This window comes from Ischnura elegans, unplaced genomic scaffold, assembly GCF_921293095.1.
Source record: "Ischnura elegans unplaced genomic scaffold, ioIscEleg1.1, whole genome shotgun sequence".
In the NCBI taxonomy this organism is placed as follows: Eukaryota; Metazoa; Arthropoda; class Insecta; order Odonata; family Coenagrionidae; genus Ischnura; species Ischnura elegans.
The window spans coordinates 364,697-377,681 of record NW_025791669.1 but is presented as its reverse complement, the minus strand read 5'-3'; the positions used below and the strand labels follow the sequence as shown (position 1 = coordinate 377,681).

The window sequence follows — 12,985 nt, the reverse complement described above, 5'->3', positions numbered from 1 at the left end:
GACTTTGTCATTTTAGGAGTGGACTACGCCACGAGGGTGGACCACCTGGTGGAGCGCCTCCTGGAGCTGAACATCCCGGTAAAGGAGGCATGGAGGATCTATACACGGAGGAACAGGAAGACGACCGTCGTGAGAGTCCTCGTCCCAAGAGCCAGGATGGCGGAGTGTGGGAGGACCTTGGGGAAAGGTTTCTCACTAGACGCCGCTTGTATCGGTGCGAGCCGGCCCGCCCACCACGAACCAGGAAGGTCACCCGCACCCAGGAGCGGCCCCCGCCGCATGGTGCCTCTCGTGTCCAGGGGCGGCACCCTCCGCCTCGGGACACACACGAGCGCGCTGTCTCTCCGGCACGCCATGAGCGCCCGGAGGAACAGCGCCAAGTCCACACCCCTGAGGGTCGATTTCTTCTCTGATCTCTTGCAGGCACAACCAGGGGACCAGCCAGCGACGAGGAACCAGGTGATCCGCTTCATGGCGCAGGTCATCCGGGACACCGTTCACCACAGCGTCGCAGAGGAGGTCGCAGGACGTCATGAGGGTAGCAGCGAGGACCATCTTCGGATGGAGAACCTACGCGGGGAGCAGCGAGCAGAGTTTAAACCAATCATGGCTGAGTCCCCAAAAGTGTCGTTCCTGAATATTAACGGAGCTGTGACCCAAAAACGGTCACTGCTCCGGGAACACATTAGGAGCAGGAGGTCGCCATCATGGGGCTGGTGGAGACCTTCCTTAAACCCTCCATTAAAATCAAAATCTCTGGCTTCCAGGAGTTCTCCGTGCCGAGGACAAAACCACGATCCGGTGGAGTCGCCATATTGATCCGCTCCGACCTTGCGGCCAAACATCTGGACATCCCGGAGAACTGCCTGCCAGAGGGGAACGACGCTGTGATGGCGAGTGTGCGGCTCGGACAGAAAGACGTGCAGATCTGCGTAGTCTACTGCAGACCACGAGCGCCGCTACCGATGAAGCTCCTGGACTTCATCGTGGACAGCAAGAAGCCCACAATACTCCTCGGGGACTTCAACGCTCGCCATCACGCCTTCAGGGACCACGCCACCACAGCGAAGGGCCGCCATCTCCTTTCCTTCCTCCTCCGCAGCCCCCTTGGTGCGGCTGGACATCCCTTCCCCCACGTCCATAGGAAGAGGAGCCTCCAACCCCGACCACGCAATCGTCACGAGTGACCTTATGCCTCAGTGCGGACGGGTCAACGTAGACGATTGCATTACATCTGATCACCTCCCGTTCTCCTTTTCTTTCAGGTGGGTGAGACAACGAGGGACCTGCATCATCGAGAGGCCGGACTGGAAGAAAGTGGACTGGGAAGCTTTCAACAGGACTGTGCAAGCCAAAACAGAAGGCATTGGAGAACTACACAACGTACCGGAAGTAGACGCTGCAATAGAAACTGTGGAGAAAGCATTCGCCGAAGCAGCCAAGGCAATCCCAGTGAAGAAAATTGACACCGCCTGCCCACCGCTTGCCCCACACATAGTGAAGCTCATCAAAGGAAAGAGGGCGCTCTACCGAGAATGGATCCGGAACAGAGACCCGGTAGTAAAACAAGAGTGGAACAGGCAAAACGCTATCATCCGCAGGAGTGCGATCGAGACGAAAGAAAAAGCCTGGGAAAGGGCCTGCAAAAACCTCGACTACCGGGACGGCGGCGCGTTCTGGAGGAAATTCAAGATGCTGACAGGACAGTGTACCCAGACGCACACCTCACTGAAGGGTCCCGACGACAACCCCATAGCAGAGCCATCCGAGAAGGCAGAGGAATTCCGGAGAGTACTGCAAGAAGTTTACTCGCCGATGAAAGACCCCCTGTTCAACAAAAAGAACATGGAAACTTGTTCCTTCCACGCCAGATGGAAGAAGGGGCGATTCCTGCCACGGGAAGAATTACCTGAGGAGAGGGAAAGGACGGGCATCCTCAGAAGTATCACCGAGGAGGACATGGCATCTGCTAAACCGAGGAAAAACAAGGCACCCGGCGAAGATGGTATAAAAACCATACACCTCTCGCACTCACCAGCGTGCCTACAACCTCTAAAGAACATCTTCAACACAGCGCTGGCACTGGGATACTACCCCAAAGCTTGGAAGAAAATGACTATGATCATGATACCCAAGCCAGGCAAAGACAGCTCCAAAGCGGAGAACTACCGGCCGATAAGCCTGGACCAGCACCATTGGGAAATGGTTTGAGAGGATCATCGTGCAGCGCCTGACCAAACTACTGGAGGAAAACGGAGCACTACCACAACTCCAGTACGGATTCAGACCACACCGGTGCACCACGGACCCCCTCACTCTCCTCACCAGCACAGCAGCAGAAGGGATCAACAGGAACAGATACACAGCAGCACTGTTCCTGGACATAGAAAGGGCTTTCGACAGCGTATGGCACGACGGGCTTATGTACAAGCTTGAGAAGCTGCCCGGGATGGAGCAGGACCTCCTGAGGCTGATAAACTGTTTCATCAGAAACAGAAGCGCGAAGGTCAGAGTCGGGCCCCAGCTCTCCTCCGCTTTCCCCCTACAAGCCGGCGTACCCCAGGGAACCGTGCTATCCCCCCTACTCTTCTCGCTGTACTGCCACGACATACCCACGGACAGGAAACAGAGAAAAACCGTGGAAGTAATACAGTATGCCGACGACACTGCCCTATGGAGCACAGCCCCTGACACCGCGGACGGCGGTAAACAACATGCAGACCATGCTGTCACGCCTGGAAAATGGTTCAAGGACTGGAGAGTGAGGCCAAATCCGAAGAAGACGCAGCTAATCATCATCAAGCCCTTAGGGAAGAAATTCTACCAACAACACCAGGTGACCCTATGGAACCAAAGGGTCTCCCAGTCCACCACAGCCACCTACCTAGGAGTCCTAATTGATCAGAACCTCACTTTCAGGAAACATGTCGCAGACATCATGGCGAGATGCAACAGAAGGAGTAACCTCATCCGCGCAGTCAGAGCAAGGGGGCGCGGAGTATCAGAGAGGTGCGGCCTGCTCCTATACAAATCTTTCATTAGACCAGTTATGGAGTACGCCGCACTTGCTGTGCTCCCGTACAACAATTCCCTTCAGAGATACGCCTCGTTTGAAAGGCGTGTCCTACGTCAAACCTTCTTGTTGCACCCTCGCACCAGCAGGAAGCACGTCTACGAAGTCACTAATATCGAGCCTCTCCTCCACAGATTATGCCGGCTAAGGAGTAACACCGCTGGGAGGATCGCAGAGCACAATCCACGACTTTTCGGCGACATTATGCTTCCTGGGAACGGAGTCGTCACCAGATCCATCAAGCAGAAGCTATACTCCGCTCCCAGATTCATCAGCGACCACCTTCACCTATTCCTGCCCGACGTTCAACTGCCTCCGTCATCGTCCATTTCACCAGTGATTCCCGCCCCCGAGACGTTGACAATCACCCCAGGACTCCCTCTGCGACCCAAGAAACGGAGGCCAAAGAAGAACATCAGAACACTGAACCCCCAACCCAGTGAGGAAGACAGTGTCCTAGTGCCCCCGCCCCCCCCCAGTGCTCCCCAAGTGATACCAGTGATGGAGTAGAGACAATCTACCCTTTATTTATTTATTTATTTAATTATTTATTTATTTATTTATTTATCTATTTATCTATTTATTACTATTTATTTGGACCCCCAGTGAATTCAGAGAAAAGACTATATTTGTTAATTATATATATATATATATTTCTGTTATCATATTAACGTATTTTATCCTTGGCACGTTGATACTTCATAGTTTATTGTACCGTGGTGGCCTGACGGCGGTTTTACGGGTTTCCCGCCGTCCTTAGGGCAAATGCCGGGCCTATACCACTCCCGTACCAGTGTTCAACCCCAGTAGTGCTGAAGAGACGAAAGTCTAAACGGCTGCACGAGAATTTTTGTATATATTGTTATTGTTGCTGTCATATTTTATGTATTGTTATTCTCGTGCAATAAACATTGTTGAACTGAACTTTTCAGATACATCTCGCTGCTACGCAACGTTGATACCAACATGCCACCCAAGACTAGCGGAAAGGCTGCCAAGAAGGCCGGCAAGGCCCAGAAGAACATCTCCAAGGGAGACAAGAAGAAGAAGCGCAGGAGGAAGGAGAGCTACGCAATCTACATCTACAAGGTGTTGAAGCAGGTCCACCCTGACACCGGTATCTCCTCCAAGGCCATGAACATCATGAACTCCTTCGTCAACGACATCTTCGAGAGGATCGCCGCCGAGGCTTCCCGTCTCGCTCACTACAACAAGCGCTCCACCATCACCTCCAGGGAGGTGCAGACCGCCGTCAGGCTCCTGCTCCCCGGTGAACTGGCCAAGCACGCCGTGTCTGAGGGCACCAAGGCTGTGACCAAGTACACCAGCTCCAAGTAAATTACTTGGTAGCGCCCCAACGGCCCTTTTTAGGGCCCTACATCATTCAGTGTGATGTTTCCATTGCTTACTTCAACGACAAAAACGAAGTTCCACTTTAAAATTCACAACGGTAGTCCATATCTCATTTTTAGTGCTCAGAAGGTCCTAATTTTTTATGATTAATCCTTGGTTGCCATAGCAACAGATTGTTGATCATTCATCAGTTATTTCATTCCAACAGTCTGTGATTGTTGCCGTCGCATTGTCAAAGCGAAGTGTGACGGTGTCTCCGGGCTCTCTCAAATGTTCAAGTTCAAAAGTCGTTTTTCCACGAGCGTAACAGATACAATGTTCCCACAAATTAATAATTTATGCAACATTATTTTCTCTTTCCTTATCTTCATGGCAGATGTTTTTCCTTCCCTCTATCGCGTACATGAATTTCTACTATCGCTATATGTAAAGTCCTCCGTAACGTCTCCACAGTTCCTCGTTGCATGACAATCCGTCCAGTGCGTTCAAATTTTGTCTACTTGCAGCCGCACGAGACGATCGTTAATGTTATTTCCTTGTTATGACAACAAAAGGCACTTTGTTACTCAGAAAACTGGTGGGACAGTTTCTCTTACGTCAAACCGTTTGTCCGTTATTCCATCATTTTCAGTTCACTCCATATTCCACGTTGGCAGCCCATTGTAATCCATCTTCGAAAGCCTCTACTTTGTCACGGGAGGTCCGCGCTTCAGCTGTCTTCCTTTCCGCAACATTTATGAAAACTAACTCTTACAGATCCATTTCCGAAACTGATACTTTTGAAATGGAATTTATGCGCCGTTGATGCTCAATTTCATTCCTGTATGACATTTAACTCCAAATTGTTACAAAGTCAGATAGTGAACTATCGAATCTAATCACCGAATGAGTATAACATTCTTCAAAAGCCATACATATCTTCGCCAACGGCCATACCACGTTGAATACACCGGTTCTCGTCCGATCACCGAAGTTAAGCAACGTCGGGCCCGGATAGTACTTGGATGGGTGACCGCCTGGAACACCGGGTTGCTGTTGGTATCACTTTTTATTTTTTTCCCCTATCCTTATGAGAACTAATTACAAGTTATTCACCACATGCATGCGTTGAAGGATGTGCATTGCATTTTCTTTTACGTGAAATGGCAGTACTCCCACTTCCTTCAAGTGAAACGATTGAAACACGCCACTTCAGTTTTCCCAGTTAACTTTTCCTTATCGCGCAGAACGCTGCCTTTGTGCAGTCCATGCCATTTCTTAGGCCCATACCATTCCTTCCGTATTCTACACGTAAGTTACTTACATCGTACATACTGAAAAAAATCATTTCGCTCGAGTAAATTCCGTAAGTATAGTAAATGACATCTCATGAAGGAAACGTCGGTGATTACAGCGAAAATTATATTGTTCCACGAACGATCGATATAACTTTTTTATTCACCACTCTTGGATAATATATTTCTGTTCCTAGGTTGATACATTCGTTGTCATTCGTAGAGAAACCGCGCTTAAAACAGTCAAGCCCGGAAAATTTACATAAAGTAATGTAACGCCGAACAATGTACTTCTCGAAATTATTCCTTGAGAGAACTGCTTTTCCTGTCTGCATTCCATAATGCTCCATTTCCTGCGAATCCATTTTTAAAATGAAATGCATACCCAAAATAATTTCGATCATGAAACAGTTGACACAACAACAGGCGACATTCACTAAGCGATGGGAGCTGAAAGAAATCGCCATTACAGTAACAAGCACACCGTTGCTACAGACATTTTTCAGAAACACATTTTCAAATATCGAGTACATGAAATAACGGAATTGAGAGACACTAAAGCACATCCAACTACTGCGGGAAACTGGCAACTATTAAACTTAAAAAAATATTTTAACTCAGCTACCACGAGCTATGCATTGCCAGAAAATGCCGAGAAAAATTCTTTAAAAAAAGAAGACGAAGGTCAATTTGTGAAATGCTTTCAACGATTAGTATTCTCCTTTAAGATTTTCTGGAAACGAAAATTAATTCATAGCGTAATAATTAAAACCCTGCTACGTGCGATTCCCTTCATTAACCGGATCGGCTATTGATCATTCATCATTCCTTTTCTTACACGTGTGTTGCGTCAAAAGGTGGAAGATACAAACGACGTAATGTCAGGTGTCACTGACAAACTTGCAACAATGTAATAATTAATCTCGTCATCCGCATCCCGGGACAAGTATTGCATCGTGAGTGCTCAAAAAGTAACACGCGCTGCCGCTAGATGGTGCGACGGAGGCCACTCCGCAGTCCGGTGCCTGCCTCGCCGGGCGCGTGCAAACACAAGTTTGAACGTTCGATCCCCCGAGGGAGAGCGCACCCGGGCTATTGTTTACGACCGAGGTCAACAATGCCAATGCATACGCTGTCGAGTCCTCGGATCTTGACTGTCTCGAACAATTACTATTAATGACAGCAATGGCACATAGCCTTTTCGTCCGAAGACGCAAAGCTTGCGTCCGTTTCGCACGTAAAACCACTTATAAATTCAATCTATGAACACATCATTGTAAACCTGCACATTTCTCATCGTTGGTGAATGTTAATTTTGACTGAAGGAAATTAAATCCGGGCAATGCTATTAACTGCCGACCACCGAGCGTCGCTCGGCGTATCGCATTTTATTTTCGCGTTCAAAACTAGCGGACCACTTCCACTCCCATACGAATTGAGTTCCTGCAAGTCTCGACACGCACACTGACTAGGCAGCCGGTATCGGGGGTGTCGAGCCTGGAGAAAAGCAAAACAAAATGCTGTCGTCCGAACTTGCGTTGTCATGCGATGGATAAAATTGTGCTCCCGGAACATGAAGGACGCAATTTCTTTCTTTCATTATGTCTCGTTTACGTTGTAATGGCACGCCTGCAATCGGTTAAACGAAAAAAAAAGCTTGCAGATGCATTCGAGAAATACATTAATCGCGGAGTTGTTTCGTGAACGATTCATTACATCAATTCCATTACAGATTTATTGTAACAGTTACTCATCAAACGCACGACGTCCTACGAAGCACAATTTCGACGGCCTATCAAAGACAATGAAACGCAAACGTACGATACTTACTATCGATACTTAATTCGCAACAATAAGAATTTTTCAATGCAAGCAATTAGTAGTGGTACACTTCCCACACGCAAATCGGTGCAACAACTTCAGCGTCAGTACTTGTTCAAACAATTGAAAACAACTGCAATGAAACCAGCAAACACCCGGTTGCTAAGGATAATTAGCACGTCAACAATCACATTTCTCATTCCCTTCCCCGGGAAAGACCAGCGATTATAAAGTTTGATGTAATGACATCGAGTAATTATCACCCATGGCGAAACCTTTTGAAATTTCGAGCCCCTACGGTTACCTCGTAACAATCAGTAACGCATTGAAAGAGCACAGTTTACATTTTTTCCCGAAAATCATAACACATGCGGTGTGCGAAAATGAGTGTCGAGGACTTAAAATAGTCTTCGACGCTTTGCACAATGCGTTCCCACATTTCCGATAACCAACGATGAACATAATTTTGCAAAATCACAAATAAACTTGCGTATGAGTGCCGCTACTTACAACATTTCACGGTTTCCATTCAATCATATGACAATGGCGTTTTGCTGGTCTCCAATTTCACGAGTCTGAGGAAACGTTTGTGATTTGACGTTTTACAATTAATTCCTTTTCCATATCCGATAAAATTCTTTTGGCCTCCGTGATGCTAACACTACGCTTTTCAAGTCACATGTCAACTTAACACAGCATTACCATGGAATGTTATCGTTGCCCTAATTAATTATGTAGTTCCACTGCGAAGAAGTTATGAAATATCACACAAGGAATTATATTCGGACGAAAGGCACGTTAACAATAATCAACGCCGGCTGACAGTGGAAATGCGGGTGTGCACTATTCGACATCGCTGACTGCTTTCATAACAGCAGTCCAAATACCATAGCATTACACTTATTATTAATCCGGATCTGCCAATGCACATAACTTCACACATACAGAGTATACGACCACGATGTAACACCGTAAACACTTCCATTAAAATATTCCGTAATAAATTTTGTGAAACCAAACAATCCGTTGCTAAGGAATTCGCGAAAAATGTTCTTCCTTCAACTCCTTCGTCAACATTTCAAACAGTGCACAGTGCCTAAGATACAAAGTGCAAGGGAAAACCATCAACGTCTTAGCACATTCAAAGGCAAACACTTTTAAATTATGCCACGATTCACTCAACTTGAAACAATTAAGGACGCCACGAGTAATTTATGTTTTCTTACGATGCACAATTAAACGCTGGGATCAATCAACCGTCATCATCGTCAAACAGTGTATTAATCACATCACAGTTCACTTTCTACACAAAAGAGAAAGCCAAGGAATAACACAGACAACGATTATGAATGTAAAAAGTGGAAAAATAAGTAACAGCGTACTTACTCGGCTCTTCGGCTGTAGATCACAATCGCTGTTGTCAACACACTTCATTCCCGTACATTTCACTAACTTTTCCTATGCATCCAGCGACACAGACACTTTCAATCCTTTCCTCACGATTGCCAAGCGTCACAAAGAACACTACAGAACCGGCGTTATGTCAGTTACAGCTGATAAACATTATACAATTATCACTGATATTAGTTACTCGCGACGTCTTCTCACCACAGCTGCCGCAGCAAGAGCGATCGAGTGGTAATACAGATTCGGCCGCTAGATGGTGCGGGGGGAACCTCCAGCAGTCCACTGCGCGCATCGCTGTTGGGAATTAGGAATCGCGCGTGGGAAAGCAATTGGGATAATTATTCGCAACGCAGCGGCAATATGCGAATCCTTGCCATACCTAATGAACCATCGATTGTCAATTGTCGTGAACTATTAATGTTCTCCACAACAATGGCACATCGAACGACCAAATCCCCGCCTTAAAGTCGCATATAATATCGTAAATTAAGCCAAGATTCAAGCGCAATGTGGTGAACATTTGCATAATTGGAATATAGAGTACTCTTGTACCTCAAAATATCCACCAAAACGTACCGCATGATGCAGAGTCTTACGTGGTTTTCGACGATTTCCAAGCGATTTTCAAACCAATATATCAAGTACGGATGTCACTGTTAACATTCGTATGGCGAAGGAAATGATGTAGCAATCAGGAATTACTGAAAGAGGCAGTACAATATGGGAAATGTTTGTGAGTTTGCCTTTGACGTTTGAAAAGTAATTCCTCTACTACGTCCGATAACATTCCTTGGGCTCCGTTATGCTAACAGTTCGCTTTTAAAATCACATGTTAAGTTATCACAGCTTACCATAAAACTGCCCAAATTATTTACGTTACAATATCCCTGCCCTAATTATTTACGTTATTCCGCTGCCAAGAAAAAAATGAAATAGCACAAAAGGAATTACATTCCCACGAAAGGAACGTTAAGAATAACCAACGACGCCTGACGGTAGGAATGGGACGTGTAATCGTCAACATCGTTAATTGTTCTTTCATTGCACTTGCTAGACTTAGCATTGACACGTATTACTAATCAAGATCTGCCAATTAAAATCACTTCACTCATGCAAATTTAAGGACGACGATATAACACGCTAAACACTTCCATTTAATTATTCCGTAGTTCACTAATGTGAAACCAGCAATCCGTTGCTAAGGAAGAAATTAGCGAAAAATATTCTTCCTTCCACTCTTTCGTCAACATTTCAAACAGTGCACAGTGCCTAACATACAAAGTGCAAGGGATAACCATCAACGCCTTAGCACAGAAAAGGCAAACAGTTTTAAATTAAGCCACGATTCACTCAACTTGTAACAATTAAGGACGCCACGAATAATTTCGGTTTTCTTAGGATACACAATTACACGTTGGGATCAATCAACCGTCATCATCGTCAAACAGTGAATTAATCACTACACAGTTTACTTTTCCACACGAAAGAGAAACGCAAGGAACAACACAGTCAACGAATACGAGCGTGAAAAGTGTTTAAATAAGTAATAGCGTACTTACTCGGCTCGCTGGTTGTGGATCACAGTATTCACCTGCACGGCTATCAGAATCGCTGTTTTCATCACACTATTGATTCTCGTGCATTTCACTCACTTTTCCTATACATCCATCGACACAGACACTTTCACTCATTTCCTCGCGTTTGCTGTGCGTCACAAAGAACACTACATAACCGGCGTTATGTGAGTAACCGCTGATAAACATGGACTAATTATAACTGATAATAATTATTCGCGTCGTCTTCTCACGACAGCTACCGCTGATCGAGTAGTAATTCAGAATCCGCCGACAGATGGCGCGGGAGGCCTTTTCGCAGTCGCTCGCCGTGGACGTCCAGAGCGGAATTTGAAATATCGTCTCTCGGTGGGATTTCTATCCCGGATTGCGACTCGGCGCAAGTATGCGAACGCTAGCCACGATGAATGATTTATCGACTCATCCGCGGTCAATTGTCGTGAAATGCGGAAAAAACAAATGTTGTCATTTACAACAATGAAACACCGCACTGTATTCCAACGACGCGAAGCACGGAATATATGTAAATAATCCATTCATCAAACACAGTATCGTTTAAACGTACATGATCGGAACACGACCGCCTCGTAAATGATCATCTGCCAGTGAAGTGACGACTGTCAAGCGGTGTCTTTCCTCCGCCCGCGATTTGCATTTCATTTCGGCGTTCGGAGGGAGCGGACCGCTTCGACTCCAGGCAGGAATACACTCCGTGCGGCTGACGATTCTCGGCATCGCGGGTGCAGGGCAGGGGGGCCGCGAGGCAGAGAACATCTCGGACGTAGGTGCTCGTCGCGATAACACGGATAAGCGGGGAAAGAACTCGGCTCGGTTATACCTTAGGTTAGGTGATTAGAAGTGATTCATTGATTAGCCGTAAATACCGGACCATTTCATTAGCATATCGATTCCGCGACGAATGCAGTGAGCGATTTAACTGTTTGTCACCGTTCCTTCCTACTCTGAAAATGTTTCGTGCCCGAGTTGCTGCCCCGCAGTTGTCCACGATTCAATTTTACATTTTCCCTAACGGTACCGTAAGTTCTTACTACATTTTTGCATGCCACGGTGAATGACAATCGTTCTCCAGTCTCTTTGCCATCGGAGTGAAGCGGAAATTACATCCTTTCGCGAGCGATCGAAGAATTTCCTTATGCGAATTAATTATTCCTCGTGAGTAGTCAGGTCTACTTTCCTTCCTCGATTGCACCCTACATACGTCAAATATCCTTCCTCTTCTCAATAAGTGATATCGTCACTGTCTGCCAGTGTCAACGACTTATCCTTAAACCGAACTCCCATAGTTGTACATATTCGCAGTACACGAGAAAAGTTCGCAGAGTTTCGGAGTATAGCCGTACATTTAGTCAGTAAAGGGAGAGAACCGATTAATTAATATCTTATGAGTAGGCAATCCACATTTCTCTACACTGTATTAAAACGCACGGAACGACTTAATCCGTAGCAATAAATTTCCGTGCCTTCTGCCTTGAGTATATGTTAATGAACACACTCGTCTCTTCCACAATGATTTTCAAAGCATAACTCAATTATTTGGAAAGCTTTTCGTGACATTGAGCAGTTTCGCTTGAGCGCTGAACGATATAGTTTACCCTTAGTAACGAAGTTATTTGGTTTCCTGTTGGCTGTTTGCTACACATAAACATTTCAATGCAAGACGTAACGCGAGTACAGCAAATAATGGAAACTTTGCATCGCTAATTCTTTCAACGTTACGTGCGACGTAACATAGCAACCAACGGTGGAAAATCATGGAATTCGCTTATCAAAAATGCCACTTCTTGCAAGTACTGCTAATTTTTATTAATAGGGGAATGTTGTCTGCTTAATATAAATTGCCTCCCGAAGACATATAAGACACGGGAAAAAAAATTCTGTGGCCTGTAAGTTGACAAATAGCAATCCAATTTCATACACTTTACCCAAATCCTTTGCTGATTTCTACCAAATATTTTGATGTCCCTCGTGAACCGAAAACTTTGATAAATTTAGTCATAACTCCATAATTCTAACATAATTTTTTTTCGTGCACCGCATTGGAAACCATTCTTGCCATTGTGTTACTTCAGCATGTTAATTAGGAATGGTTTGCAAGGGAAATGCAGAAAAAGCGAGAATGTTATTGATATTCTCCCCTTCTTCGGTTACTAGTGAATGACTGCGTCTCGTATTAATATACCATAAATTAACTAATAACAAGCTGGTCGCCTATTTCGCACTTGGCTGCGAACTGTCCGAGTATGGTTCCGCCGCCGCCGCTAGATGGTGCGGGCGTGCTTCTCCCGGCGATTCACAGACTCTTTCTCTGCGCACATCGGCCGACGGAAAGGCGGCTACTGAAATAAGAAACATTCCTTCGGGTAACCGCGCGGGTGAGAAAATCCCAGAGCGCCTATTTTCCCCTTCATTAAATCACGGGAATGAAAGAAAATTCTAAAATGTGATGCATCATTCCCAATGCA

The 12,985-nt window shown here is 45.9% G+C and overlaps 1 protein-coding gene and 1 non-coding gene across 2 annotated transcripts; both read left to right on the top strand.

Moving 5' to 3' along the window:
- Positions 1–4,015: 4,015 nt before the first annotated feature.
- Positions 4,016–4,451, top strand: LOC124173373 (histone H2B). The gene has a single exon (XM_046552876.1). The coding sequence runs from the start codon at positions 4,040–4,042 to the stop codon at positions 4,409–4,411; it is 372 nt and encodes a 123-aa protein (XP_046408832.1). The 5' UTR covers positions 4,016–4,039; the 3' UTR covers positions 4,412–4,451.
- An 897-nt stretch (positions 4,452–5,348) lies between these two features.
- Positions 5,349–5,467, top strand: LOC124173382. The gene has a single exon (XR_006868537.1). It is a non-coding gene; the product is annotated as a 5S ribosomal RNA (ribosomal RNA).
- Positions 5,468–12,985: the final 7,518 nt, after the last annotated feature.

Coding starts and splice junctions, on each gene's coding strand:
- LOC124173373 (XM_046552876.1), top strand. CDS start 4,040: ATGCCACCCAAGACTAGCGGAAAGGCTGCCAAGAAGGCCGGCAAGGCC.